The sequence below is a fragment of the Nerophis ophidion genome, linkage group LG15, assembly GCF_033978795.1.
Source record: "Nerophis ophidion isolate RoL-2023_Sa linkage group LG15, RoL_Noph_v1.0, whole genome shotgun sequence".
NCBI classification, from domain to species: domain Eukaryota; kingdom Metazoa; phylum Chordata; class Actinopteri; order Syngnathiformes; family Syngnathidae; genus Nerophis; species Nerophis ophidion.
Window position 1 is genome coordinate 22,269,905 of NC_084625.1, and position 26,136 is coordinate 22,296,040.

Consider the following 26,136-nt stretch of genomic DNA (forward strand, 5'->3'; position numbering starts at 1 on the left):
AATCTTCTTCCTTTTATGCAATTTCAAATTACCAGTATTGAAATCAGCCTCCTCCATTTTGAAAATGATGACAGGGTAAGTATCATTCCTGACGTCACGAGTAATACTAAGCATGCGCTAATTATTTTGCGAAGCGAGTTTGACCCGGCAGTAATTCAAGGCAGACGCATACTATATGCCCGGCGGCAATTCAAGGAAATACGGTATATGATTTGCCTGAGAAGCTGGACTGGACAAAAAAAATAAAAATAAAATAAAATACAAATAATAACGTAATAGTGATAGCTGTGTTAGCATGTAGCGATCGATGCTAACTCGGCAATTGAACTACAAATTGTGTTAAAGTTTGTATAAGCGCGCATTAACGTCTGGAATTTTCTTATGATGTTAATAATTTTTTATGAGCAGCCGGTTGGTGTAATAATGCCACATGAATGGCTAGCTTGTATTAGCATTTCGAAGCTAACACTAGCCTAGCGGTAACATGTGGAACTGCAAGCTCTTTCTGTTGAGAGTGCAGTTGCCCACTTATGACAATAATGTTGGTCCATTTTGTTTGTGTTTAGGCTTTTCCTTACACAAAAGACAGCCACATGAAGCTCCATGGTTGTGTAAATAAAGGGGGGACTGTTGACACTAGCAGCTGTCGACCACTTCCCAGCTCCATTTCAAATATGGCCAAGGTATAAATGGCATTGACGTGACTGCAGTGGCTGCTAAAAACAGACCTGACGGCGAGATAGGAGCACGCACATCGCTGGGACAAACGCCGCACGTTCCCTGCTTGGCCTCACGTAAATTTTCAAACTTACTTTACCGGCTGTAAAGGACTATTTGGGCATTTTGGTTCTTTTCTACGTGAACAACATGGAGAGCTTGGAGAAACAGCTCATTTGCCCCATATGCCTGGAGATGTTTACAAAGCCTGTGGTTATCTTGCCCTGTCAGCACAATCTTTGCCGAAAGTGTGCCAATGATGTCTTCCAGGTAAGAAACAAGCTATTTATTATCACAACATATACTAAGTGAACATGCAGAACACTATAAATAACATCGCCACCCAAAGCTTGCCAGCTAGTGTCTCTGGAATCATGAGTGTGTCCTACTTTGGAAGTTTTTGGTCAGAAAATCACCACTGGACCAAACCCTACTGCCTTCGTGGCTTGATTGTTTACTTTTTACAGGCCTCAAACCCATACCTCCCGACAAGGAGTGGCTCGTTGGCATCGGGAGGCCGCTTCCGATGTCCGTCCTGCAGACACGAAGTGGTTCTGGACCGGCATGGCGTTTACGGACTGCAGCGAAACCTGCTGGTGGAAAATATTATCGACATGTTCAAGCAGGAATCTAGCAGGTAAGCTGGACAAGACGCACTGGGACACAGGTGTCAAACTCAAGGCCCGGGGCTAGATCTGGCCCACCACAACATTTAATGTGTTCTGCAAAAGCCTGGAAATAATGTTTGTCAATAAAGTACTTCATATATTCTTAATAAATGTATTCATTCCTTCAATTTTGACAGAAAAAAGACATATAAAATATTACATGCAATTGCATATGTTTAAAACTTTCATATTATCTGATCATGCAACAAATATTATATCATGCATTCCAAACATTACATTTTAACTATGAAAACTTAAATATCTGCTTAACTCATGACTTCAAAGAAAGTTATCTCTCAAATTGTACACTGTAAAAATGATAGTAAAATATCTACATCTAACATTAAAAAAACTGTGGATCAATTTTTTCATTTAAAGTAATATGCTGTAATTCATCATTTATTAACACGCGGCCCTCTGAGCAATACTTTAGTCTGTTTCAGAATCAAACTGGTGCCATCAGCAGTATTTAAAGTAACATTATTTACAGTCATTTAAGTGTAAAAAGAAATTAACCTCAACAACAATCTTTTTTCCCTTACTGCTTTCCATATGAGTCAGCTTACTTCATGCAGTGTTTAGAGTTTATCCTTATTATTTTGAAGCTGATAAAGTTTGGAAAACTGCAGGATATTCCAATTGAAGTTAATGCCATCTTGTGGCATTACTAAAACTTGACCAGGAGGTTGCCTACAGCCACAGCTTTTATTGCAGATGTTTTCGAATACTCTGCAATGATTTGCTTTTATATAGGCCATACCTGATGACTGTATGGGAAACAGAAGTAAATTGAATAAAGGCAATAATTGGAGCATTTATAGCTGATTATTAGGGATGAACAAAAAAAAAATCAATTCACATCTAAATCATGATTATTTTTCATATCCCGGTTCTAAATTTATTCATATTTTTGAAAAATCGGTGAAAAAAAAGGCAAGAGTCGTGTTGAAACGGGCATTACTTTGAAATTGAGAATCGATTTTGAATCGAATTGTCACCCCAGGAATCAGAATCAGATTGAATCGTTAGGTGCCCAAAGATTCACACACCCACTGATTATTATCATTGCTAAAACCATAACCTAATGCTGGTCTTTATAATGTAGTCCAGGGGTGTCCAAACTTTTTGGCCCGGGGGCCGCATTGGGCTAAAATATTAGGGTTGTACGGTATATTGGTACTAGTATAGTACCGTGATACCAATTAATCATATTCGGTACTACACTGCCTCTAAAAAGTACTGTTCCCCCTCCTCCCTCTTTCTGTAATGGGCATGACAGCATGTCGTTGTCACGTTGTGACATTGCTGGTTTTACGAGCAGAGGAGCATGTTCGGCAGCACACAATCACTGAGTACTCTCAATCAGACAATGTGTATGGACAGAAAAGGAAGAACTGATGCATTTTGGCTTAAAAACTAACGATAAAGGTGAAGTTATAACACTGAAACGCCCTCAGGAAGAGGTGCTTTAAGACATGGCTAGCTAGCTTATGGCTAAAGTCCATCGGCAGTAGACAGTGTTTTAGTTACTTCTAAATCACTAATCCGCGCCTCCACGGGGACAAATAAAGTAAGTTTCTTACAAGTATCATCCCTGCAGGCTAAACATGCTTCACTACACACCGTAGCTCACCGGCGTCAAAACGTAAACAAACGCCATTTGTGGATCTACACCTGACATCCACTTGTAATGATACCAAGTACAAGAGCTTATCTAGTTGATACTACTATGATTACATCGATATTTTTTGGCATCACAACATTTTCTTTTGTTTTAAAAAAATGTATTTCATGTTTATAAACTCAGTAAATATGTCCCTGGACACATGAGGACTTTGACTATGACCAATGTATGATCCTGTAACTACTTGGTATTAGATCAGTGCCCAAATTTGTGGTATCATCCAAAACTAATGTAAAGCATCCAAACAACAGAAGAATGAATAATTAATACATTTTAAAATGAGTGTAGATCGAACATATTAAAAGACAAGGAGTAAGGAGATATTAACAGTAAATGAACAAGTAGTTTTATAATTCATTTTCTACCACTTGTCCCTCTTAATTTCGACAAAATAATAGAATGGAATATGACACAATATGTTACTGCATATATCAGCAGACTAAATTAGGAGCCTTTGTTTGCTTACTTACTAATAAAAGAAAAGTTGTCTTGTAAGTTCACTATTTTATTTAAGGACACCGGTGACTGCTGTCAGGGGAGGCAAGTGAGGCAGTGCCTCACCTGCCACCAGGTGGCTTAACTATAAGATGTTCCAAAACGAAGTAATAAAATCAAATCATTTTTAATATTTCTCTTTTGGTTTATGCTTTCCATGTGATTTTGGTGTGGTTCCTGTATATTATGATAATTTTCAATGTCAAAATCGTGGAAATTCCATGTTTCCTGATCAAAACATTGCAGCAGACAAGAAGTGAGGCTTACACAGGGTGCCTCCATGGCTACACACAGTGTGTATTGGGCATGTGCGTTAGGTGCACATGCTTGTTGCCATGTGGAAAAGGCAGGTCTTGAGGCAGCAAGTACCTCTGCCTCAAGGTAGGGGGCGATAAATTGTCAACTGGCAGTTCAATGCCTCAGCGGTACTCTGACTCGCCACACTGGGAGAAGTGGGGGCGCTCAAGCTAGCAGACATAGGTCTCTCCAGCGGAAGCCCGCCTTTTTTCTTTTCTTTTTTTTTATAACTGTATTTATAACAAACATGGCATTTTTATTAGAGTGAGCCAGCGTTTGTTGGTGTTTTTTGTCAGATGCAAAAATATTGTTTAATTTTTTGGAATGAAATAAATTAAATGAATGTCTGCTAATATGGAGGATTATATACTGTATCCAAGATGAAATACTTCTCTAAACTGGACTTCAAGACAAAATGAATGTGGTCATAGAAAGTATGTTTTAATGAAGGATAGCTATTGCTTCTTCAGATACAAATACAGAAGGGTAAATTACACTCACAATACATGATTTATTTTGTTAAAAGGAAATGGGACCAAAAAGTATTTAATAAGAACTTTATCAAATACTTTTTGGACCCATTTATCATCTCATAATATCCTTATGATAACGTTTTTATGAAAGCGAATAACTCCCTTTTTTTTCCTGTAACTCTAATGTGCAACCTAAATCAACAATGCAATAACTAGAGCTGCACATATGAAGTTAAGTTAAAAAAAAAAAAACAGAAAGAAAAAAAAGTATGTAGGCCTCACCTGGTTTTTAGTTCACCTCACGTCACTGAAGGTCACAAGTGCAATAAGAAACATATGTCTAATGCAATTTTTGTGGTCCCCTTTATTTAGAAAAGTATCGAAAAGTTCTGAAAAGTATGGAAATACATTTTGGTAGCGGTACCAATATATTCTTATTGGGACAACACTAGTTTGAAGTAACATTTTTAAAAGTCATTTAAGACTAAAAAGAAGTTAACAACAATCTTTTTTTCCCTTACTGCTTTCGATACGAGTCATCTTACTTCATGTAAGTAGTGGTTGGAGTTTGTCCTTATTCTTTTGAAGCTGATAACGTTCGGCAAACCCTGCTGCAGGATGTCAGTATACTGTTCGTGAGTGTTTGTTATTGCCAATGCTTACATTCTAAGTGCATGGCAAGACTGATAGCTCGTCAATACACCACAGCGATGTGAACCTTTGACATTATCAAAGTGACATCGCTCAACCCATCAATATGTTCTCTAATGTAAACTCCTTTCTCTTTCGCTTTCGCTCTTTTTGCCAGCAGTACCACGCCAGCGCCCGAACGAAAGGAAGCGGCGTCGCCCATGTGCGACGTCCACAAAGAAGAGAAGATCAACATTTACTGCATGACCCATAATGTGCCCACCTGCTCCATGTGTAAGGTCTTTGGAGCCCACAAAGACTGCCAGGTGGAGCCAATCAGCAGCATCTACCAGACCAAGAAGGTGAGGCCTGAGAGAACGCAAACAAACAAGGCCACCTCCCTGAAGCGCTAAAAAATACAACGCGTCTCCCTTAGACGGAGCTGAACGACGGCATCGCGATGATGCTGGGCTACAACGACAGGTTACAGGGCATCGTCTGTCAGCTGGATGAGGCCTGTCGTGCCATCGAGGTCAGTGAGCATCTTCACCTGTGTACAAGCACGCCTTTATCCCCTTTTTTAAAGGCCTACTGAAACCCACTACTACCCACCACGCACGCAGTCTGATAGTTTATATATCAATGATGAAATATTAACATTGCAACACATGCCAATACGGCCTTTTTGATTTACTAAATCGCAATTTTAAATTTCCCGAGACTTTTTTCTTGAAAACGTCGCGTAATGATGACGTGTACGCGTGACGTCACGGGCTGTCATGAATATGAGCGCTGCGTACACACACACCTAAAAGTCGTCTGCTTTAACGGCATAATTACACAGTATTTTGGACATCTGTGTTGCTGAATCTTTTGCAATTTGTTCAGTTAACAATGGAGAAGTCAAAGTAGAAAGATGGAGTTAAGAAGCTTTAGCCATTAGCCACACAAACACACGGTGATTCCTTGTTTAAAATTCCCGGGGTTTAAGCTTTCCTATGGATAAGAGCGGTCAAGCGAACATGGATCCCGGCCAAATGTCAACCAGCAGTTTTCGGTGAGAACATTTTGGTAAAAAGTCGCCACTTACTGGAGATCAGCTGAGCTTGTGCCGTCCATAAAGCTGCCGTCGACTTCCATCAGACACTGGCTTCAAGACACCCGTGGACAAACCCCTCCGACTATCAGGTACCATTAAACTCACTAAAACACTAGCAACACAATAGAAAGATAAGGGATTTCCGAGAACTATCCTAGTAAATGTGTCTAAAAACATCTGAATCCTCCCCAATGCAATCACGTTTTTTTGTTTTTTTCTATTCCGTCGCTATCAATATCCTCTAACACGAATCTTTCATCCTCGCTCAAGTTCATGGGGAAATTGTCGTCTTCTCGGTCCGAATAGCTCTTTTTGTTGGAGGCTCCCATTAAAAACAATGTGAGGATGTGAGGAGCCATCACACGGGTGACGTCATCGTCTGCGACTTCCGGTAAAGGCAAGGCTTATGTATTAGCGACCAAAAGTTGCGAACTTTATCGTCGATGTTCTCTACTAAATCCTTTCAGCAAAAATATGGCAATATGGCGAAATGATCAAGTATGACACATAGAATGGACCTGCTATCCCCGTTTAAATAAGAAAATCTCATTTCAGTAGGCCTTTAAGCTTATGTTGCCCCCACGTTGTCATTTACTAGAAGGTGTGATTTCGTCACACAAGGCATGCACATGCTCCGTGTGCGTCACTCAGCCCCAATTAGTGGCTAACACGTTATCATAATATTTATAGATTGACAGGAAAAGTACAACGGAGCTCTTCAAAAGCGGCCCCCAGGAGTGCTGCATGGAAGCCGTGAAATTTCTGTTTATTTTTCAAACATATTTTTTGATGGACTTTTCAAATCCATGAAGAAATACATTTACTTAAAAAGTATATAAACAAGCACCAGGTGGTCAGAGGACCCTTCTGAAGAAGACTGCAGATGACAGTCGAAACACCGCAAAAATTAATCTAATATACCGAAAATGACTAAAAGAAAAATCTAAAAATATATGGATGAGAAGACAAAATAAACGTTTTTGAGCATATTTTTCCATGTTTACCTCTGTAATTTGCCCACAATGTTAAATACATTTTACCATTGAGCCAACACACTGTCAAATGTGAATAAATAATAACATCCATCCATCTATCCATTTTCTACCGCTTGTCCCTTTTGGGGAAACTGGGGTGTGGGGGGCAGGGGTGGCGGGGTGCTGGAGGATATCCCAGCTGCATTCGGCCGGAAGGCGGGGTACACCCTAGACATGTCGCCACCTCATCACAGGGCCAACACAGATAGACATAACATGAATACATAACAATATCGTTTTATTCAAGTTAAGATAGCAAGTTGTTAGCTCGCGATCAGCGTGCTAGTTTGCAGCTAACGATTAAAGCTCTATTTCCCAGCTAGCAATTAGCGGGTTAGATGTTAGCTAATAATTAGGCAAGACAATTTAATGTGAGTGTGAATGTTGTCTGTCTAGCTGTGTTGGCCCTACGATGAGGTGGCGACTTGTCCAGGGTGTACGCTGCCTTCTGCCCGAATGCAGCTGAGATAGGCTCCAGCGACCCCCCGCGACCTCAAAAGGGACAAGCGCTAGAAAATGGATGGATGGATGGATGGAAGTTAATATATACAGCACAATTCGTACACAAGGCGATCCAAAGAGCTGTACAGAAAATGACAAGAATCGGCCTTCTAGTCGCCAGCTAACAATTAGCACTCTCATTGTCAGCTAGCGATTAATGTGCCAGTTGCCAGCTGGCGATTATTGTGCCAGTTCCCTGCTGGCGATTATTGTGCTAGTTGCCAGCTCGCGTTTAGTGCTCTAGTTGCCAGCTAGCGATTAGCACGACAGTTGGCACCTTGCGATTAGAGTGCTAGTTGCCAGCTAAAGATTAGTGATTTAGTTGCCAGCTAGCAATTAACGAGCTAGCTGCCGATTAGAGTGCTGGTTGTTGTTTAGCTATTAGTGATACTATACTAGTATTCCACAATAAAAATCACGACCAGTTTAATGTAAAATTGAAATGTTAAAAATGTTGAAGACCCTTGCTTTACAACATTTTGATCGAGTTGATGCTCAAATTTTATTGTCCATCATGTTGCCCTAGGGCAGGTGTCGGCAACCTAAAATGTTGAAAGTGTGAAGACTCTTCTTCGGCATTGTAATGCCGGTGTGGTTTTCCCGTGGATGCGTCGAAGCAGAACACAGCATAGGTAAGATAAAGGGTATTTAATAACAAGAGTCTATGAACAAAAATACTGGTGTAAAGAGAAAAAATAAACAAAAGACGCTAGCGTGAAAGCTAGGATAAAACAAGGAAAACTAGAACTTGGTACGAGGACACAAAAGAGTAAACAAAACATTTAGCATGAAAGCTAGACAATAAAGTGGCTTGGCGTGAGAGCTAGCGAGAAAATACATACGAATGATGAGAGTCGTCACTGATGCGCGTGGGCAAATTAGGATCCGAGAATGAGTGAACAGAAAAGGTGAGCTTAAATAGGAGGGTGATAATTATTAGCAGGTGTGCGGGGCGAGACTAACAGGTGGACTGATGTGTAACCATAGTGATGGATAAAAACAGGAAATAAACGGGTCAGACAGAATGAAAAAAAACACGTGAAGATCTGAGCAGCAGATCGCAACAGTATTCCCCCCCAACAAAAGACAGATACCAGATGTCTTAAAAAAAACAAACAAAAACTTGAACCCCCTCCCCAAAACCAGAAAGTTCACAAACGAAGGGAGGGCGGAGGGAGTCCACGGTGGAGGGTCGCCAGATCGCATGTCCCCGAATCCACCGAGGACACATCATGTGGCGGCGGCGGGTGGAACGCTGCTGCCGAAAAAGTTTTGGCGGGCGACCTCGAAAAGGCCACATTAGTGGCCGCCTCGCAGGATGAGGTGCCCGGCGAGGCGGACGACCCGGGCACGGCCACATTCGTGGCCGACATGGAGGAGGGAGTATCTGGCGAGGAGGATGACCTCGCAGAGGCCACGCCCGTGGTCGACGTGGTGGACGACGCCTCAGCACCGAAATCCCAGCAGGCTTGGAAGCAGCAGACGAGGGTGCGGGGACTGCAGCCAAAGCAGGCCCGAGTGCAGCTGGCGAGGATGATGCGGGTGCTGCAGCCGAAGAAGGCGTCGGAGGCGGCCTGGGAGCCGCAGGAGTCGTCGGAGGCGGCCTGGGAGCCGCAGGAGTCGTCGGAGGCGGCCTGGGAGCCGCAGGAGTCGTCGGAGGCGGCCTGGGAGCCGCAGGAGTCGTCGGAGGCGGCCTGGGAGCCGCAGGAGTCGTCGGAGGCGGCCTGGGAGCCGCAGGAGTCGTCGGAGGCGCTGGTGTGGGCTCCAGCCCCGTCGTCGGCGCTGGTGTGGGCTCCAGCCCCGTCGTCGGCGCTGGTGTGGGCTCCAGCCCCGTCGTCGGCGCTGGTGTGGGCTCCAGCCCCGTCGTCGGCGCTGGTGTGGGCTCCAGCCCCGTCGTCGGCGCTGCTTGGCGGCGCGGAGCTGGCCCCGGTGCTTGGCGGCGCGGAGCTGGCACCGGTGCTTGGCGGCGCGGAGCTGGCACCGGTGCTTGGCGGCGCGGAGCTGGCACCGGTGCTTGGCGGCGCGGAGCTGGCACCGGTACCTGTCGTGGTGCTGGTACCGGAGTGGGCTCCAGCCTTGGAGTTTGTGCTGGTGTGAAAACCAGGTCAGAGTCATGTGCTGGTGTGAGAACCAGACTGGGAGCAGGTGTCGGCTTCAGCCGAGGAGCAGGTGTCGGCTTCAGCCGAGGAGCAGGTGTCGGCTTCAGCCGAGGAGCAGGTGTCGGCTTCAGCCGAGGAGCAGGTGTCGGCTTCAGCCGAGGAGCAGGTGTCGGCTTCAGCCGAGGAGCAGGTGTCGGCTTCAGCCGAGGAGCAGGCACAGGGGTCTGCCGAGGAGAACTAGGGGACTGGCTGTGAGCAGGACTAGGACTATGATGAGTGATAAGACAAACACTAGGACTCGGGCAAGGACTTGAGAGAGGACCAGGACTTACAATCACACTAGTGCTTTGAGAAGGGCTTGGGCAATGACCAGGACTTACAGTCATACCAGGGCTTGGGCAAGAACTAGGACAAACGGTCAAACTAGGGCTTGGGCAAGGACTGGGACTAACAATCAAACTGGTGCTCGGGCAAGGACTAGGACAAAGACTAGGACTTACAGTAACACTGGGGCTCGGACAAGAACTTGGGTAAGGACTAGGGTTCGGACTAAGACCACGAGGGGAATCAGTACTAATATTACAAAGGCAAGAAACAAGACTCGGGACCGGACTCGAAACAGGACTCGGACTACGGATCAGTCTACGAGTGGAACTAGGACTACGACGACTACGACTACAACTAGAATCAGAACGGAAACTCGGACCAGGACTTGGACTACGACTCAGTCTACAAGTCGGTCTACGAGTAGGACTAGAGCATGGGCTACGAAGAAGGCTGGGACTCGAACTCTGAGAGAGACTGTGACTAAAACTAGAACTAGGGCACGGACGGAACACAGGTGGAGGAGGTCTAAGAGGGCGTGACTTGACCGGGGAGAACACCGGTGGAGGAGGTCTAGGAGGCCGTAGTGGCTTAACAGGTTTAACAGGGGTGAACACCGGTGGTGGAGGTCTAGGAGGCTTAGTAGTAGTACTGGCCCTCCCCTCGAGACCCGGATTCCAGACGGGGTCCCGTTGGATAGAGGCTGACCGTAAGGGCGGGCGGTGGGAGGTTTGGAGGAGGGCAGACTCCACCCCATTAGTCTGTATGAGGAGAGGATTGTTCTGAGCAGCAAGAAATTTCTCCTCCAGCTCCAGTTCAATCAAAACTCTCCTGTACCACTCGTCCATCCAGGCAGGACTATATTTTTCTAGGTCAGTTTCAAAATCAGGTGACGTAGGGGTAGGACGTGAAATAGGCTGAGATGTGGGCGGGGCCAAAGTAATGGGAGGCTGATCTTGACAATTAACAATATACTGAGGGTGACTAGAATCAATATAAATGTCCTGATACTGTGTGAAAGTATTATTACTGTCCAAGTTTTTGGAAAATGGCTGAGATATATCGTCCACAATAAAAAAATCTTCTGAAAAAATGTCATCAACAGAGGCCGGTGTTGCGACACCGGTGGGCGTTCCCCAAATGACGTCATCGCTTGTGTCAGAAAAAGTGTCATGGCAGCTTAAGGAATGATTTGAAAAAAAACAAGCAGGATTACCGGTAATGACGGGTGAATCCTGGACGGGGTGAAACTTGCTGTGTCCATGGGGAGGAATAAGTGGTGCTGGAACATTACTGCCGCGCGGGGGACCTCTCCACTGGACCCCCCGCTTCTTCGGGGCAGCGCGAACGGCTTCGGAGGAGACTTCAGGCCCACAGTCGAGTCTTTCCTGCTCCCAAGCCACGAGCTCCAACCACAACCCTAAGTCGAAGGGTTCCTCCCGTGGTTTCGACGCGGAAAAACAACTTGATGCTCGGATCCTACTGTGAAGACTCTTCTTCGGCATTGTAATGCCGGTGTGGTTTTCCCGTGGATGCGTCGAAGCAGAACACAGCATAGGTAAGATAAAGGGTATTTAATAACAAGAGTCTATGAACAAAAATACTGGTGTAAAGAGAAAAAATAAACAAAAGACGCTAGCGTGAAAGCTAGGATAAAACAAGGAAAACTAGAACTTGGTACGAGGACACAAAAGAGTAAACAAAACATTTAGCATGAAAGCTAGACAATAAAGTGGCTTGGCGTGAGAGCTAGCGAGAAAATACATACGAATGATGAGAGTCGTCACTGATGCGCGTGGGCAAATTAGGATCCGAGAATGAGTGAACAGAAAAGGTGAGCTTAAATAGGAGGGTGATAATTATTAGCAGGTGTGCGGGGCGAGACTAACAGGTGGACTGATGTGTAACCATAGTGATGGATAAAAACAGGAAATAAACGGGTCAGACAGAATGAAAAAAAACACGTGAAGATCTGAGCAGCAGATCGCAACAGAAAGAGCCATATTGGACCAAAAATACAAAAACAAATATGTCTGGAGCCGCTAAAAAATAAAAGCCATATTACAAACAGATAGTGTCATGAGATATAAATTGAACTATGAGGACTTAAAGGAAACTAAATGAGCTCAAATATAGCTAAAAATGAGGCATAATGATGCAATATGTACATACAGCTAGCCTAAATAGCATGTTAGCATCGATTAGTTTGCAGTCATGCAATTCAAAACTATATGGACAATCTACAAATATTTGGACAGTAGCATTATTATGATATTGCCTTTACAGTGTGTATATACCACCACAATATACTACAAATCAATTATTAATCAGTAAAAAAAATCAGCTTGTGATTGAAGTTTAGTCTTTTGGCTTCATTTGAACACCTATACAGTAATCCTTCTTTTATTGCTGTTAATTTGTTCTGGACATGACCGTGTTAAATTAGTTACAAAATGACAAGTTTCGTAGCTTGAGCATGATAAAAATGGTTTACATTTTTTAAAATACATATTTCAACATTATGGAAACCCTCTAGACATGAAATAACACCCTTTAATCACCTTTACACTATTTTAATCCAATGTAGTAATGCTGCCTGAAGCAGAGCCTATCAGTGGCCTCAGCAAACCCTGATTGGTTTGGTCTCCTGTGGTGTGCCAATACTACTGTAGCATTGATGTTTTTGTTTGATTTTTGTTTAGCCACTTTAATGCTTGAGAATACTTAGTCTTGGCCAAGAATGTTGTAGAATATGCATTAAATAAAAATAAAAAAGTCAGCGATGTGATGAAGCCGCAATATTTGAAGGGATGATGAAGCTATGTGGCGTGGGACGACTGTACCGGAAAGGCAAAATCATAAAAAAGTCACCGTCTAAATAATTCTGGAACTTATTGTTGCTATGTTTACAATAACGACAACATTGATAGCAAACAATGCTAAAATGGTGTTAAAAAGTATATTAGCATGAAAATGTGTGAAAATTCTAAAGTACTGCGGTAAATAAGGCGTTTTAAAACTTTTTACTCGTTATGTATGTATAACTTTTTTCAATGCTATCAGTCTAAAATGGTAATGATAAACATGGAGATAAAAGGGAAACAACAGTGTTATTTATATTTCCTATGGACAACCATTATGTTAGCGCCTACATGACAATTATGTAATTTATTAATACAGTAATCTTGTCTGTAACGATTGCCCGGCATGGTGATGCGGGTTCACTCTTTCAAGGATGCAGTCGGGCTCGAACACAGCGTACGGTACGAAATGAAGACTTATTCAATAAATAAAACAGACTATGAACAGAAAAACTGGTACTAGTCAGAAAAGGCAAAACAAACAGAACTAGCATGGGAGCTAGAAACAACCAAAAGCGCTAGCATGGGAGCTAGGGAAATAACAAACAAACTTGCACAAAGCACAATGTAATGACTGGTGGGCATTGTGGTGCTGGGTTCGATTCCCTTGAGGATGCGTCAACAAAAGAACACAGCAAAGGTAAGATATAAACAATTTATTTAACGAAAAGGATCCATGAAACAAAACACTGGGGCTAATAAAAGGCAAACCAAAGACGCTAGCATAAAAGCTAGGATATACAACAATGAGAACTAAACTGGCACGTAGGCACATAAAAAGAGTGAAACAAAACATACAGCATGAGAGCTGGAATGAACAAAAGGCTTAGCGTGAAAAGCTAGCGAGAATATATACATACGATGACAGAGTGCAGGCGTAACTCGTTGCGTGAAAGCAAATTATGAACTCAGAAATAATAATGAAAAGGGACGGGCTTAAATAGGGAAGTAATCAAAAGTGACAGGTGTGCAGGGACCGTGATTAGCCAGTGGGATCAATGAGCAACCATGGTGACCGACTAAACAGGAAGTAAGAGGGTAGAACGACAGAGTGATACAACAACTGGAAGTATAAACAATAATATGTGGTGATCCAAGTAGCGGATCGCAACACACAAAAGGCAAAACAAAACTACTAGCGTGGGAGCTAGAGGAAAACAAATGCATAACGCGAAAGCTAGCAAGTAGAAACATGGAATTTTCACTGTTGCAAAACACAAACTTGGTGTAACACAAACTAGGAGGCAAGGCTGAATGAACGGAAAAGACGGGCTTAAATAAGGACAGCAATCAGAATACAGGTGCACGTCAAAAGCAACTGGCAGGTGAAACTAATAAGTAACTATGGAGACAAGCTCAAACAAGGAAGTGCAACCAGGAACTAAGGGAAATATTAGCAGAACAAAGTACAAAAAGACTCAAAACCAAAACATAATATGATCCGGGCAGCGGATCATAACAGTTTCTTATAAAAGGTCCTCAAAGCAAACGCATTGGACCTCTTACTCCAGTATATTTCATTGCTGAAATATTTCTGCCTTTTGCTTACCAAATATATTGAAAAGGAAGCTCGCAGGAACAATTCAAGCTAATGCTAACAAATCGCATCATAGTGTTTTTCCTCGGCTATACATGCTCACATATGCTAATTAGTATTTGGAGTGTATTCTACCACATCCTACTCAAATATTGCTGTCACTCAATGCTGCTAAAGGAGAACAGCCGACGGCAGAAGAACCTTGTTTGTGAGAAGTTTGACCATCTGTACTCCATCCTGGAGGAGAAGAAGAGGGAGATGAGTCTAAAGGTGACGGCCGAGCAGGAGGAGAAGGTCAACTACATCCGCAGCCTGACCATTAAGTATGGGGACCACCTGGAGGAGAGCTGCAAGATCGTGGAAATGGGCATCCAGAACATGGAAGAGCAGGAAATGGCCGTGTTCCTGCAGGTCGGTCCATATCATGGAGACTCATCAACACGATCTATTTTTGAACTGTGATTTGACTGCATTATTTCTCTTCACTTTTAGAGCACAAAACCTCTTCTCAAAAAGTAAGTAGACTTGCTGATTTACCTAAACAGGCACAGACAAACTCACAATGTCCTCCTGAGAACCAGCATCATGTGCAGTGGACATTTGTTTTTGGTCTATTCCTTTTGTCACTTAAAGATTTCAGAAATAAATAGTCCTGTTTTGCAAAACACAAAAGTAATTTATGGGATTTAAAAAAAAACATAGCTGTGTTCAACCACATTTGTTATTCATTAAGGAGTACGTAGCACAAAAAAGTGGCAAGTGAACCATACAAAAGGGCAAACCGCTCAGTCAGCTGATGGGTTGATTGCATACAACAGTACAGTCGAAGTCCCACATCAACATTTGCAACCAATATTTCAGAGCGCGTGCAGGGGCAGCTGCTGGCGTCTAATGAAACTCCAAATACATCTTGTGGCGTTAAAAAAAACTCCATCAGTAGGTTGCCTGCAGCCACAGCGTTTAGTGCTGATGTTTTCTGACTGATTTATTGTTTATTGTTTTTTGAATGCATCCCCATTAGCTGACGCCAAGGTGATCGCTAGTCTTCCTGGGGTCCATATAAGCGCATACAAAATAAAAATACAAATAATACATACAATACCATTAGGGGTGTGGGAAAACATTGATTCGAACACGAATCGAATCGAATACGTTTTGCGATTCAGAATCAATTCTCATTTTTAAAAAATCGATTTTTTTGTTGTTGATTTTTTTAGATATTGTATTTATTTATCTATTTATTTTTTAATTCATCAATCCAACAAACCACTACACAGCAATACCATAACAATGCAATCCAGTTCCAAAACCAAACCTGACCCAGCAACACTCAGAGCTGCAATAAACAGAGCAATTGCAAAGACACAAACACTACAGAACAAACCAAAAGTAGTGAAACAAAAATGAATATTATCAACAACAGTATCAATGTTAGTTATAATTTTAGCATAGCAGTGATTAAAAATCCCTCATTGACATTATCATTAGACATTTATAAAAATAAAAAAAGAACAATAGTGTCAAAGTGGCTTACACTTGCATTGCATCTCATAAGCTTGACAACACACTGTGTCCAATTTTTTCACAAAGATAAAATAAGTCATGTTTTTGGTTCGTTTAACAAATTTACATTATTGCAATCAGTTGATAAAACTGTCCTTTACAATTATAAAAGCTTTTTTTTTTTTAAATCTGCATGTCAGCAGACTGGGGTAGATCCTGCTGAAATCCTATGTATTGAATGAATAGAGAATCGTTTTGAACCAGAAAAATATCGTTTTTGAATCTAGAATCGAATCGAATCGAATTGAAAAAATCGACATATTATCGAATCGTGACCCCAAGAATTGATATTGAATCAAATTGTGGGACACCCAAAGAGTCACAGCCCTAAAGACCATACATTATACGAAAGAAAAGTACAACATAAGATAAAAAACTAGTTAAACCCAGTATTAAAAATTAATGTCATGTGGGCAGCTGCAATAGGTGTATCTTCAAAGCTGTCTTGAATGACAATTTACTTTTTGAGAGATTAATGTGAGATGGCAACCGATTCCAGAATGATGTACATCTATACATGACTGCATTTTTAAGGAGATTTTTCCTAGATGCAGGAAGTGCCAAATGGCCATTGCTGGCATTCCTTGTGCCATTAATATGTGTGTTAGTTGATTATAAATGCTGTTTGTAAAAGTAATCTGGTAATATCTCTAACAAGATAGTTCTGAAGAACATAAGGAGACTAAAATGCATCTTTTGTTCAACAGATAACCAGGACAGGCGTGAATGCATATATGAAGTATTAGTGTGCAAAGAACATTTAAGTACCAGTCTAGCTGCTCTGTTCTGAACAAGTCGCAGTTTGTTCAGATCAGACTTAGTCTTAGCGTACCATATTATAGGACAGTAAGGAAGATGACAGAAAACCAAGGACTGTATGACTTGACCCATTGTTGAGGATGTCAAGTAGGTGGAGCACTTCCTGATCATGGCTAAACCTCTTCTCATTTTCATTAGAATACCATCAATATGATCTGACCATGACATTTGACTGTCTAATAGCATACCAAGTTTTGCTTTTTTTTTACCTGCTCAAATGGTATATCTGACATTGGAAGAAGCTGAGGGTCATCAACCAGCATATGCATGGATCCAAAAAGAATGCTTTTTGTTTTGTACATCTGAATCTTGATTATTTTTCATCTCGATTCCAAAACAATTAAAAGAATAGAAGTATTGGTTTGAATCAAGAATCCTATTGAATCGAGAATCGATTCTGATTTAAATTGTCACCTCAGGAATCAGAATGAGAATGAATCGGTGAATCGGCAAAGATTCACATCCCTACTGATTGTTGTTATTATCGCTAAAACCATAACCCTAATGCTGGTCTTTGTTGCACACAGACTTGCCGAAGCATGCAGCACGTCGCACCTGGACAAAGTGGAGCGTGGCTACGAAAAGATGGACCACTTTACCGCCGACTTCCGGAGGGAACGCAAGGCGTTGCGCAGTATCGACTTCATCCAAGGTGCATCACAACAACTCCACAGCTCAGCCAACTCTCTGACAAGTCTTCTTCTACAGAAGAGGAGGATGACGATGACGAGGAGGATGACGACGAAGAGGCCGAGCAAGGGGAGCCGGCGCCCGCGTCTGTGGTCGGCAACGCCACACCCGCCCGACCCGCCCCGCCCACCCCGGCCACCTCCGCCCCAACTGCTCCCGCCCCGCTGCAGACAAGCCCCGCCCCTGCTGCAGCCAAAAGCCCATCGTCCAGCTCACTGCCAGCAGGTCAGTAGGGATATTTTTGGGGTACACCTTTTTGAGTATACCCTGAAGAAAGCACACTGTGCTAAGACTTTTTTGTCTTTTTACTACTTAAATGTGACTTGTAATTACTGGATTTTAAAAATGTAACTCATCTGTTGTGACATTTGAGTATTTTGCTATTTTCTGCCAAAAGACTATGAGTTGTATAATCACCTTAGTAGAACCAAAATTATATTTTATAATTAGGGGTGTGTCGATCGATTGACCGCCAATCGGGTCCGGCCGATTCTCCTGAAGAAAGATGTGATCAGCCATTGCCAATTTATGTCATTTATTGCCGATCACAAACACAGATTCCGTATGATTGAAACTATTAATTTTTGGTTCCCCCGTCTGACAAGCCTGCCGCCAGCAGCCAATTTTGTGCCTCTCCATACACAGCCGTGCCCCTTAAAGTCCTACTGAAATGAGATTTTCTTATTTAAACGGGGATAGTAGGTGCATTTTATGTGTCATACTTGATCATTTCGCGATATTGCCATATTTTTGCTGAAAGGATTTAGTAGAGAGCATCGACGATAAAGTTCGCAACTTTTGGTCGCTAATAAAAAAGCCTTGCCTGTACCAGAAGTAGCAGACAATGTGCGCGTGACGTCACAGGTTGTAGGGCTCCTCACATCCTCACATTGTTTATAATCAAGGCCTCCAGCAGCAACAGCTATTCGGACCGAGAAAGCGACGATTTCAAAAATTAATTTGAGCGATGATGAAAGATTCGTGGATGAGGAAGTTAGATTGAAGCACAAAAAAAAAAGAAAAGGCGACGGCTCCTGGCGGCGGCAGTGGGAGCGTTTCAGATGTAATTAGACACATTTACTAGGATAATTCTGGAAAATCCCTTATCTGCTTCTTGTGTTAATAGTGTTTTAGTGAGATTATAAAGTCATTCCTGAAAGTCGGATGGCTGCGGTGAACGCCAGTGTCTCTGAGAAAAGCCGAGGAGCCAAGATCACAGCTGCCTTTGTGAGCTTCAGGATGAGGTCGTATAATCCACTCAAGTCGCCGGTAAAAGCCGACTTAATATCACAATTTTCCCATCCAAAAACTTGCTGGTTGAAGTAGAGAAACATGTTCGCTTGACCGCTCTGTGTTAAAGCTTCACAACAAACAAAGAAACACCGGCTGTGTTTCGGTTGCTAGAGGCAGCTGCAATCCACTGCTTTCCACCAACAGCATTCTTATTTGACGTCTCCATTATTAGTTGAACAAATTGCAAAAGATTCAGCAACACAGATGTCCAAAATACTCTGTAATTATGCGATGAAAAGAGACGACTTTCAGCCGTGTGTGGTGCTGGGCTGAAATGTCCCCTTCAACCAATAACGTCACAAGCACGCGTCAACATAAGCGTCATCATTCCGCGACGTTTTCAACAGGATACCTCGCGGGAAATTTAAAATTGCAATTTAGTAAAGTAAAAAGGCCGAATTGGCATGTGTTGAATGTTAATATTTCATCATTGATATATAAACTATCAGACTGCGTGGTCGGTAGTAGTGGGTTTCAGTAGGCCTTTAATTAATAATAATCACCTTCAAATCGAGAGAATTAGAGAATTATATTTATATAGCGCTTTTCTCCAGTGACTCAAAGCGCTTTACATAGTGAAACTCGATATCTAAGTTACATTTAAACCAGTGTGGGTGGCACTGGGAGCAGGTGGGTAAAGTGTCTTGCCGAAGGACACAACGGCAGTAACTAAGATGGCGGAAGCGGGAATCGAACCTGCAACCCTGAAGTTGCTGGCACGGCCACTCTACCAACCGAGCTATACCGCCCCCAAATTGGCAAAAAAAATGTATTTTCTTTTGTTTCTTAAGTATCATTATCACGTATTAGAGGACGAGTATAAAAATACCCCACACCGAGGCATGGTAATAGCTAAGCTCGCTAGAAACAATTAAACATTAAGAACTAAGTGCTCAGCTAACCTGCCAATGGCCTTGTGGTTAGAGTGTCTGTCCTGAGACTAGAAGGTTGTGAGTTCAAAACCCAGCCGAGTCATACCAAAGACTATAAATATGGGACCCATTGCCTCCCTGCTTGGCACTCAGCATCAAGGGTTGGAATTGGGGGTAAATCACCAAATTATTCCTGAGCTTGGCCACCGCTGCTGCTCACTGCTATCCTCACCTCCCAGGGGGTGAACGTGGGGATGGGTCAAATGCAGAGGATAAATCCACCACACCCAGTGTGTGTGTGACTATCGTTGGGACTTTAACTTTATCTTTAACTTAGTAAACTTTAAAGAGTGTACATTTAACCACGTCGCAGCAGAAAGTATGTTGCTGCTTCAGCATTGTCACAGCCAGAACGCGACATGTGGGCAAGGCGGATGGAACAATACATTGGTGGTGTCAATACCAGGGGTAGTATCAGTATTTAATCGATACAAGAGTAATTAGATAGAAATTTCAATTTTTCAATAATTTGGTTGTCGTTTTTTGCGAAACTTTATAAACTCAAGTAATAATAATAATTACTTGGACTCAGAAAACCAAAGGATTTAAATGAGTAAAGGACTGTCGTTTTTACTTTTGTTTAGTTATTGTGTACTATTGACTTCGATTTGAGCCAACAAAAAAGAATGAGGAACTACCGTATTTCCTTAAATTTTCGCCAGGGTGCTAATTAATTTAAAACCTCTTCTCACTCTTGCGCTTACCAAAGGCATGCGGTAAAAGTAAGCATGCGCTAATTCTTTTAAATCCTCTTCTCACTCCGGGAATCACCAAAGGTATGCAGTAAAAATTTGAGTGTGATGTAAGCTTGGACCTTAAATCCTACTGTATAGCTCTTAATCTTCCACCCTTTATGCGATTTCAAATTACCGGTATTGAAATCAGCCTCCTCCATTTTGAAAATGATGACAGGGGAAGTGTCACTAGTTACGTCAGGAGTTTGACCAGGCGGTAATACTAAGCATGCGCTAATTATTTTGGGAAGCGAGTTTGACCTGGCAGTAATTCAAGGCAGGCGCATACTATATGCCCTGCGGGCAATTCAAGGAAATACGGTAGTTTAACTATTGCGTTGATATAGCCCCCCCCCCCAAAAAACAGATTAACTCGCTGGAATGTAAAGACAATATAAGATACATCCATAAACATAGATGCATATGCAAACGTGCAATATATTTATTCGTACAGTAATCTATTTATTTATATCTGCACCTTATTGCTCTTATATCCTGCACTACAACGAGCTAATGCAACAAAATGTAATTGTTATCTGTACTGTAAAGTTCAAATTTAAATGAGAATAAAAGAAAGTCTAAGTCTAAGTCTATGTCTTATATTGTTATACTGTCGATAGCACTCACCATAAATAAATGAAACCATGTACAGTTAGTACATGTGATCAGTATTGGTATCGGCTGATTTCACTCATGGATGATCGTATTGGAATCGGCAGAAAACCCTGATCGGACACCCCTATTTATAATTGTTATTTTATTGCTAATTTACAATTTACACTGTTCACATGTTATGTACAAAAGTATAGGGACACCTGGTTATAAAGTTGCCTGTGCTCTTCTGGGAAGACTCTGCCACTCACTGGTGTTGGACCTGGCTGGCCATCTCTGCTCTCATTCAACCCAAATGTGTCTTGAAAAAAAGCACAAAACCTTCCCTAAATTATTTTCTCATTGTCCGAAACCTCTTTGCTACAGTGAAGAATTAGGACTAGGAGACCATGGCACGACCTGTGATTGATGAATTGTTCAATTAGGACGCCTTAGGTGTCCAGTCTTGTCTAATTACCACAAAGGACGGTCACTCGTTGAGCTTGAGCAACATTCGATGCAGCACAATAGGATGACTCACAGCTTTTGTTTGGTATGTCAGTCAAAGATCATGCACCATCTCACAAACACACAAACACAAACACACACACACACACACACACACACACACACACACACACACACACACACACACACACGCACACACATCAACCTAATTAGGTCCATTTCAGCGTCTTGTCACTTTATTTGAGCAAATTTACCAAGCCTCTAAAGTTTAAGTGGATGTATGACTCTTGTGTTGTTATTTTTTTCCCCGCTTCGCCACAGAGTTAACCCACGGCTCGGCTCTATTTGTTCATATCTGTGTGGGCAAGAGTCTAAATATGCTTCACTGTGTTGCCAAACTAAGCAGCCTCTCCATGTTTACCATTAAATGTCTACAATTGTTAGCAATGGAGTTTCATTTCAGGGGAGTATATTTCCACAGACAAATGATTTTATATTGGTGTTTTTTTATTTGAAAATATATAAGATGTGGAATGACTGCTTTCACATCAGTTTATTAACAAACATAAATACAGTGAACAAAAGCAAGAATGCATCCTAATGTCATAATGAAGCACATTATATATATATATATATATATATATATATATATATATATATATATATATATATATATATGTATACACCGTATTTTTTGGAGTATAAGTCTCTCCAGGGTATAAGTCGCACCTGCCAAAAATACATTAAAAAGAAAGAAAAAAACATATATAAGTCGCTCTGGAATATAAGTTGCATTTTTGGGGGAAATGTATTTGATAAAACCCAACACCAAGAATAGACATTTGAAAGGCAATTTAAAATAAATAAAGAATAGGGAACAACAGGCTGAATAAGTGTACGTTATATGACGCATAAATAACCAACTGAGTTGGTGCCTGGTATGTTAATGTAACATATTATGGTAAGAGTCATTCAAATAACTAAAACATATAGAACATGCTATATTAGGGGTCGGGAACCTTTTTGGCTGAGAGAGCCTTACAAGCCAAATATTTTTTAAAATATTTCTGTGAGAGCCATATAATATTTTGTTTAAGACTGAATACAACTAAATGCGTGTATTTTTAAGTAAGACCAACATTTTAATATAATACGTAAAATAAGTCCCTTATTCTTTTTAATAACATTGTTATTCTGAAGCTAACCGACAATAAATGAAATATTTCTTACCATTAATCCGACTTCTTGAATTGGTGCGGTAGAAACCGGATGGATGGATTAAAATGCATGAGAATGATTTATATTTTGAACGTTATTTTTGACACTGTGATTACCAGCGTAATTATTCATTACTTATCGTGTTAAGCACTGTCAGCTAAGATTTATCTGAGAGCCAGATGCAGTCATCAAAAGAGCCATATCTGTCTCTAAAGCCATAGGTCCCCTACCCCTGGTCTAGTCTCTTACGTGAATGAGCTAAATAATATTATTTGATATTTTACGGTAATGTGTTCATAATTTCACACACAAGTCACTCCTGAGTATAAGTCGCACCCGTGGCCAAACTAAGAAAAAAACTGCGACTTATTGTCCGAAAAATACGGTGTATATATATATATATATATATATATATATATATATATATATATATATATATATATATATATATATATAATTTTCTGACATGGCATCATTATCATTTTTAAGTCATTCCATGTTCATGTTTGTGGTCACAGCTATAAATAATAGAGTGATAAAGCAGCACGATATTGTACAGAGCATGTTTTTGTGCTGATTTTACAAATGCAAAAGATAATATTATAATATATAATAAATAAATAAAAGGATTTTAGGTGGGAAGGGTCTTTGGTCCTCACTTCCCGAAGAGCTCCATCATTCTTCTGTTGTTTTGAGCCTGCTGCGCGATCTGCTCCGCCCTGGACATCTCCATCATCTCCCGCAGCAGGTGGAAGGTGAGGTCCAGGGAGATGGGCGGGTCTTCGGACCTGCGTCCCCGCTCCCTCGAGTCGTAGGAACCGTCTTCCTTGCGGTCCGCCAAGCCGCCGACGAACGCGCGCATGTTGCCAACTCTGCCTTGCAAAAGCCGCCGAGTCAGCTGGAGCTGCAGCGCCCTGTTGAGGAGGCCACCTGCGCCCAGGGGGTACATGGACGACGGGGGGAGAGAGTTTGAGTCCCCGCTGCCCAGCCGGAGGAAGTACTCCTCGCCCAGGCGCTCCAGGATGGGACCCGAGGGCGACCGGTGCTGCTGTTGCTGCTGCTGCTGCTGCTGGGAGTTTGGGCTTTGGGCAGCGGGGATGCGCAGAACTCCGCCGGGGCTCTCAACAGCCCGACATTCGTAGCGCGGCAGGAAGGCAACGAGCAGAATCACAATGGTACCAAAGAAATTGAGCTTCATGTCAGGATGTGAACAAGAATCTGGAGGAGGGGTTGAAAAAAAAGTTGGGTTTGGGTGCTGCGTCATGCGGATTTTGCGCGTAAAAAAAAGTCTGCGTTTAAATTGCGTAACTTTTCATTCATGCCGAAAATCAACTTAACAAGAAGAAACAAATACTAACCCTCAGTGCTTGGAGGAGGTCCGGAGCAGCGATGTGGGTTGCCAGATGTAGTTGGCGAAGATGCTGTCCTCCCTTCTTCTCCTTTTTTTTCCCCTTTTTTTTTTTTTTTAAAGAAGAACCAAAGTGCTTGTAGTTACTTCAAGACACGATGCTGAGTGGACTTATATATATAGAGCCCACCTACCTCACGACAAGTCCAGACACATTGAGTCTGCGCGATCCCCCCCCCCTTTTCTCTGACAAAGTGCTTTAGTTTGGACGAGATGAGTCATATGAGAGTTTGTGTGCCTGTGTGTGTGTGTGTGTGTGTGTGTGTGTGTGTGTGTGTGTGTGTGTGTGTGTGTGTGTGCGGCCCATAGACGCCACACCTGCTGGCATTTTCACTTAAATTAAATCAGGGGATCCACAAGTGCAGAAAAAAGTATATCTCTCTCCATCTTAATGTGCCTGCTGAAATGAGATTTTCTTATTTAAACAGGGATAGCAGGTCCATTCTATGTGTCATACTTGATCATTTTGCGATATTGCCATATTTTTGCTGAAAGGATTTAGTAGAGAACAATTACGATAAAGTTGTAGAAAAAACCCGCCTCTACCGGAAGTCGCGGAAGATGACGTCACATGTTGATGGCTCCTTATATATTCACACTGATTTTAATGGGAGCCTCCAACAAAAATTGCTATTCGGACCTAGAAAACGACAATTTCCCCATTAATTTGAGCGAGGATGAAAGATTTGTGTTTGAGGATATCGATAGCGACGGACTAGAAAAAACAAAACAAAAAAAACGCGATTGCAATCGCGTTGCATTGAGACGGATTCATATGTTTTTAGAGACATTTACTAGGATAATTCTGGGGAATCCCTTATCTTTCTATTGTGTTGCTAGTGTTTTAGTGAGTTTAACAGTACCTGATAGTCGGAAGTGTACGTCCACGGCCGGGTGTTGACGCGCAGTGTCTCAGGGAAGTCGACGGCAGCTGTACGGGAGGCGCAAGCTCAGCTGATATCCAGTAAGTGGTGACTTCTTAACCACAATTTTCTCACTGAAACCTGCTGGTTGACAGGTGGTCGGGATCCATGTCCGCTGTGATCCATAGTAAAGTTTCAACTCCGTGAATTTTAAACAAGGAATCACCGTGTGTTTGTGTGGCCAAAGGCTAAAGCTTCCCAACTCCATTATTTCTTGCTTGACTTATCCAATATTAATTGAACAAATTGCAAAAGATTCAGCAACACAGATGTCTAAAATACTGTGTAATTATGCCGTTAAAGCAGACGACTTTTAGCTGTGTGTGTGCGCAGCGCTCATATTCATAACAGCCCGTGACGTCACGCGTACATGTCATCAATATGCGACGTTTCCAAGAAAAAAGTCCCAGGAAATTTAAAATTGCAATTTAGTAAACTAAAAAGGCTGTATTGGCATGTGTTGCAATGTTAATATTTCATCATTGATATATAAACTATCAGATTGCGTGGTCGGTAGTAGTGGGTTTCAGTAGACCTTTAACGTGCATACTAGGGGGCGGCGTGGCGCAGTGGTAGAGTGGCCGTGCGCAACCCGAGGGTCTCTGGTTCAATCCCCACCTAGTACCAACCTCGTCATGTCCGTTGTGTCTTGAGCAAGACACTTCACCCTTGCTCCTGATGGGTGCTGGTTAGCGCCTTGCATGGCAGCTCCCTCCATCAGTGTGTGTGAATGTGTGTGTGAATGGGTGAATGTGGAAGTAGTGTCAAAGCGCTTTCAGTACCTTGAAGGTAGAAAAGCACTATAAAAGTACAACCCACTTATTTATTTATACTAGAGATACAGTTGTCCCTCGCCTCAAATATTGTTGGTTGACTGTATTGCAAATTTTTGGTAATCTTTTTTTTTTTTTCCAATGCTTTTTCTACATTTTTTGAGTTCCAAATGTAGCATTTTTAAGCATAAAATCGCTAAATAACCGATGAATATCAATAATTTTGGCCATTTGAGTAGACCAAACCAATCAGTATCATGGCAACTGATTGGTGCAGCACTACAAAATTGCATCCATCCATCCAT

At 42.0% G+C, this 26,136-nt stretch overlaps 2 protein-coding genes across 3 annotated transcripts; one reads left to right on the forward strand and one right to left on the reverse strand.

Moving 5' to 3' along the window:
• The first annotated feature begins 547 nt into the window (after positions 1 to 547).
• Positions 548 to 21,952, forward strand: trim55b (tripartite motif containing 55b). 2 transcript variants are annotated; one of them, XM_061921819.1, is made up of 8 exons: positions 548 to 987; positions 1,185 to 1,354; positions 5,143 to 5,326; positions 5,401 to 5,496; positions 14,597 to 14,830; positions 14,912 to 14,934; positions 17,329 to 17,453; positions 17,510 to 21,952. In XM_061921819.1, the coding sequence occupies exons 1-8, from the start codon at positions 868 to 870 to the stop codon at positions 17,722 to 17,724; spliced, it is 1,167 nt and encodes a 388-aa protein (XP_061777803.1). In that variant the 5' UTR covers positions 548 to 867; the 3' UTR covers positions 17,725 to 21,952. The 2 variants fall into 2 exon arrangements, with proteins under 2 accessions (XP_061777803.1, XP_061777804.1); XM_061921820.1 differs by having other exon boundaries at positions 550 to 987; positions 5,146 to 5,326.
• Positions 21,953 to 22,611: 659 nt separating this feature from the next.
• crhb (corticotropin releasing hormone b) lies at positions 22,612 to 24,248 on the reverse strand. Its single transcript, XM_061921821.1, has 2 exons — positions 24,086 to 24,248; positions 22,612 to 23,945 (listed from the first exon to the last, which is right to left on the reverse strand). Exon 2 carries the CDS (start codon positions 23,923 to 23,925, stop codon positions 23,383 to 23,385), a length of 543 nt encoding a protein of 180 aa, XP_061777805.1. The 5' UTR covers positions 23,926 to 23,945; positions 24,086 to 24,248; the 3' UTR covers positions 22,612 to 23,382.
• Positions 24,249 to 26,136: the final 1,888 nt, after the last annotated feature.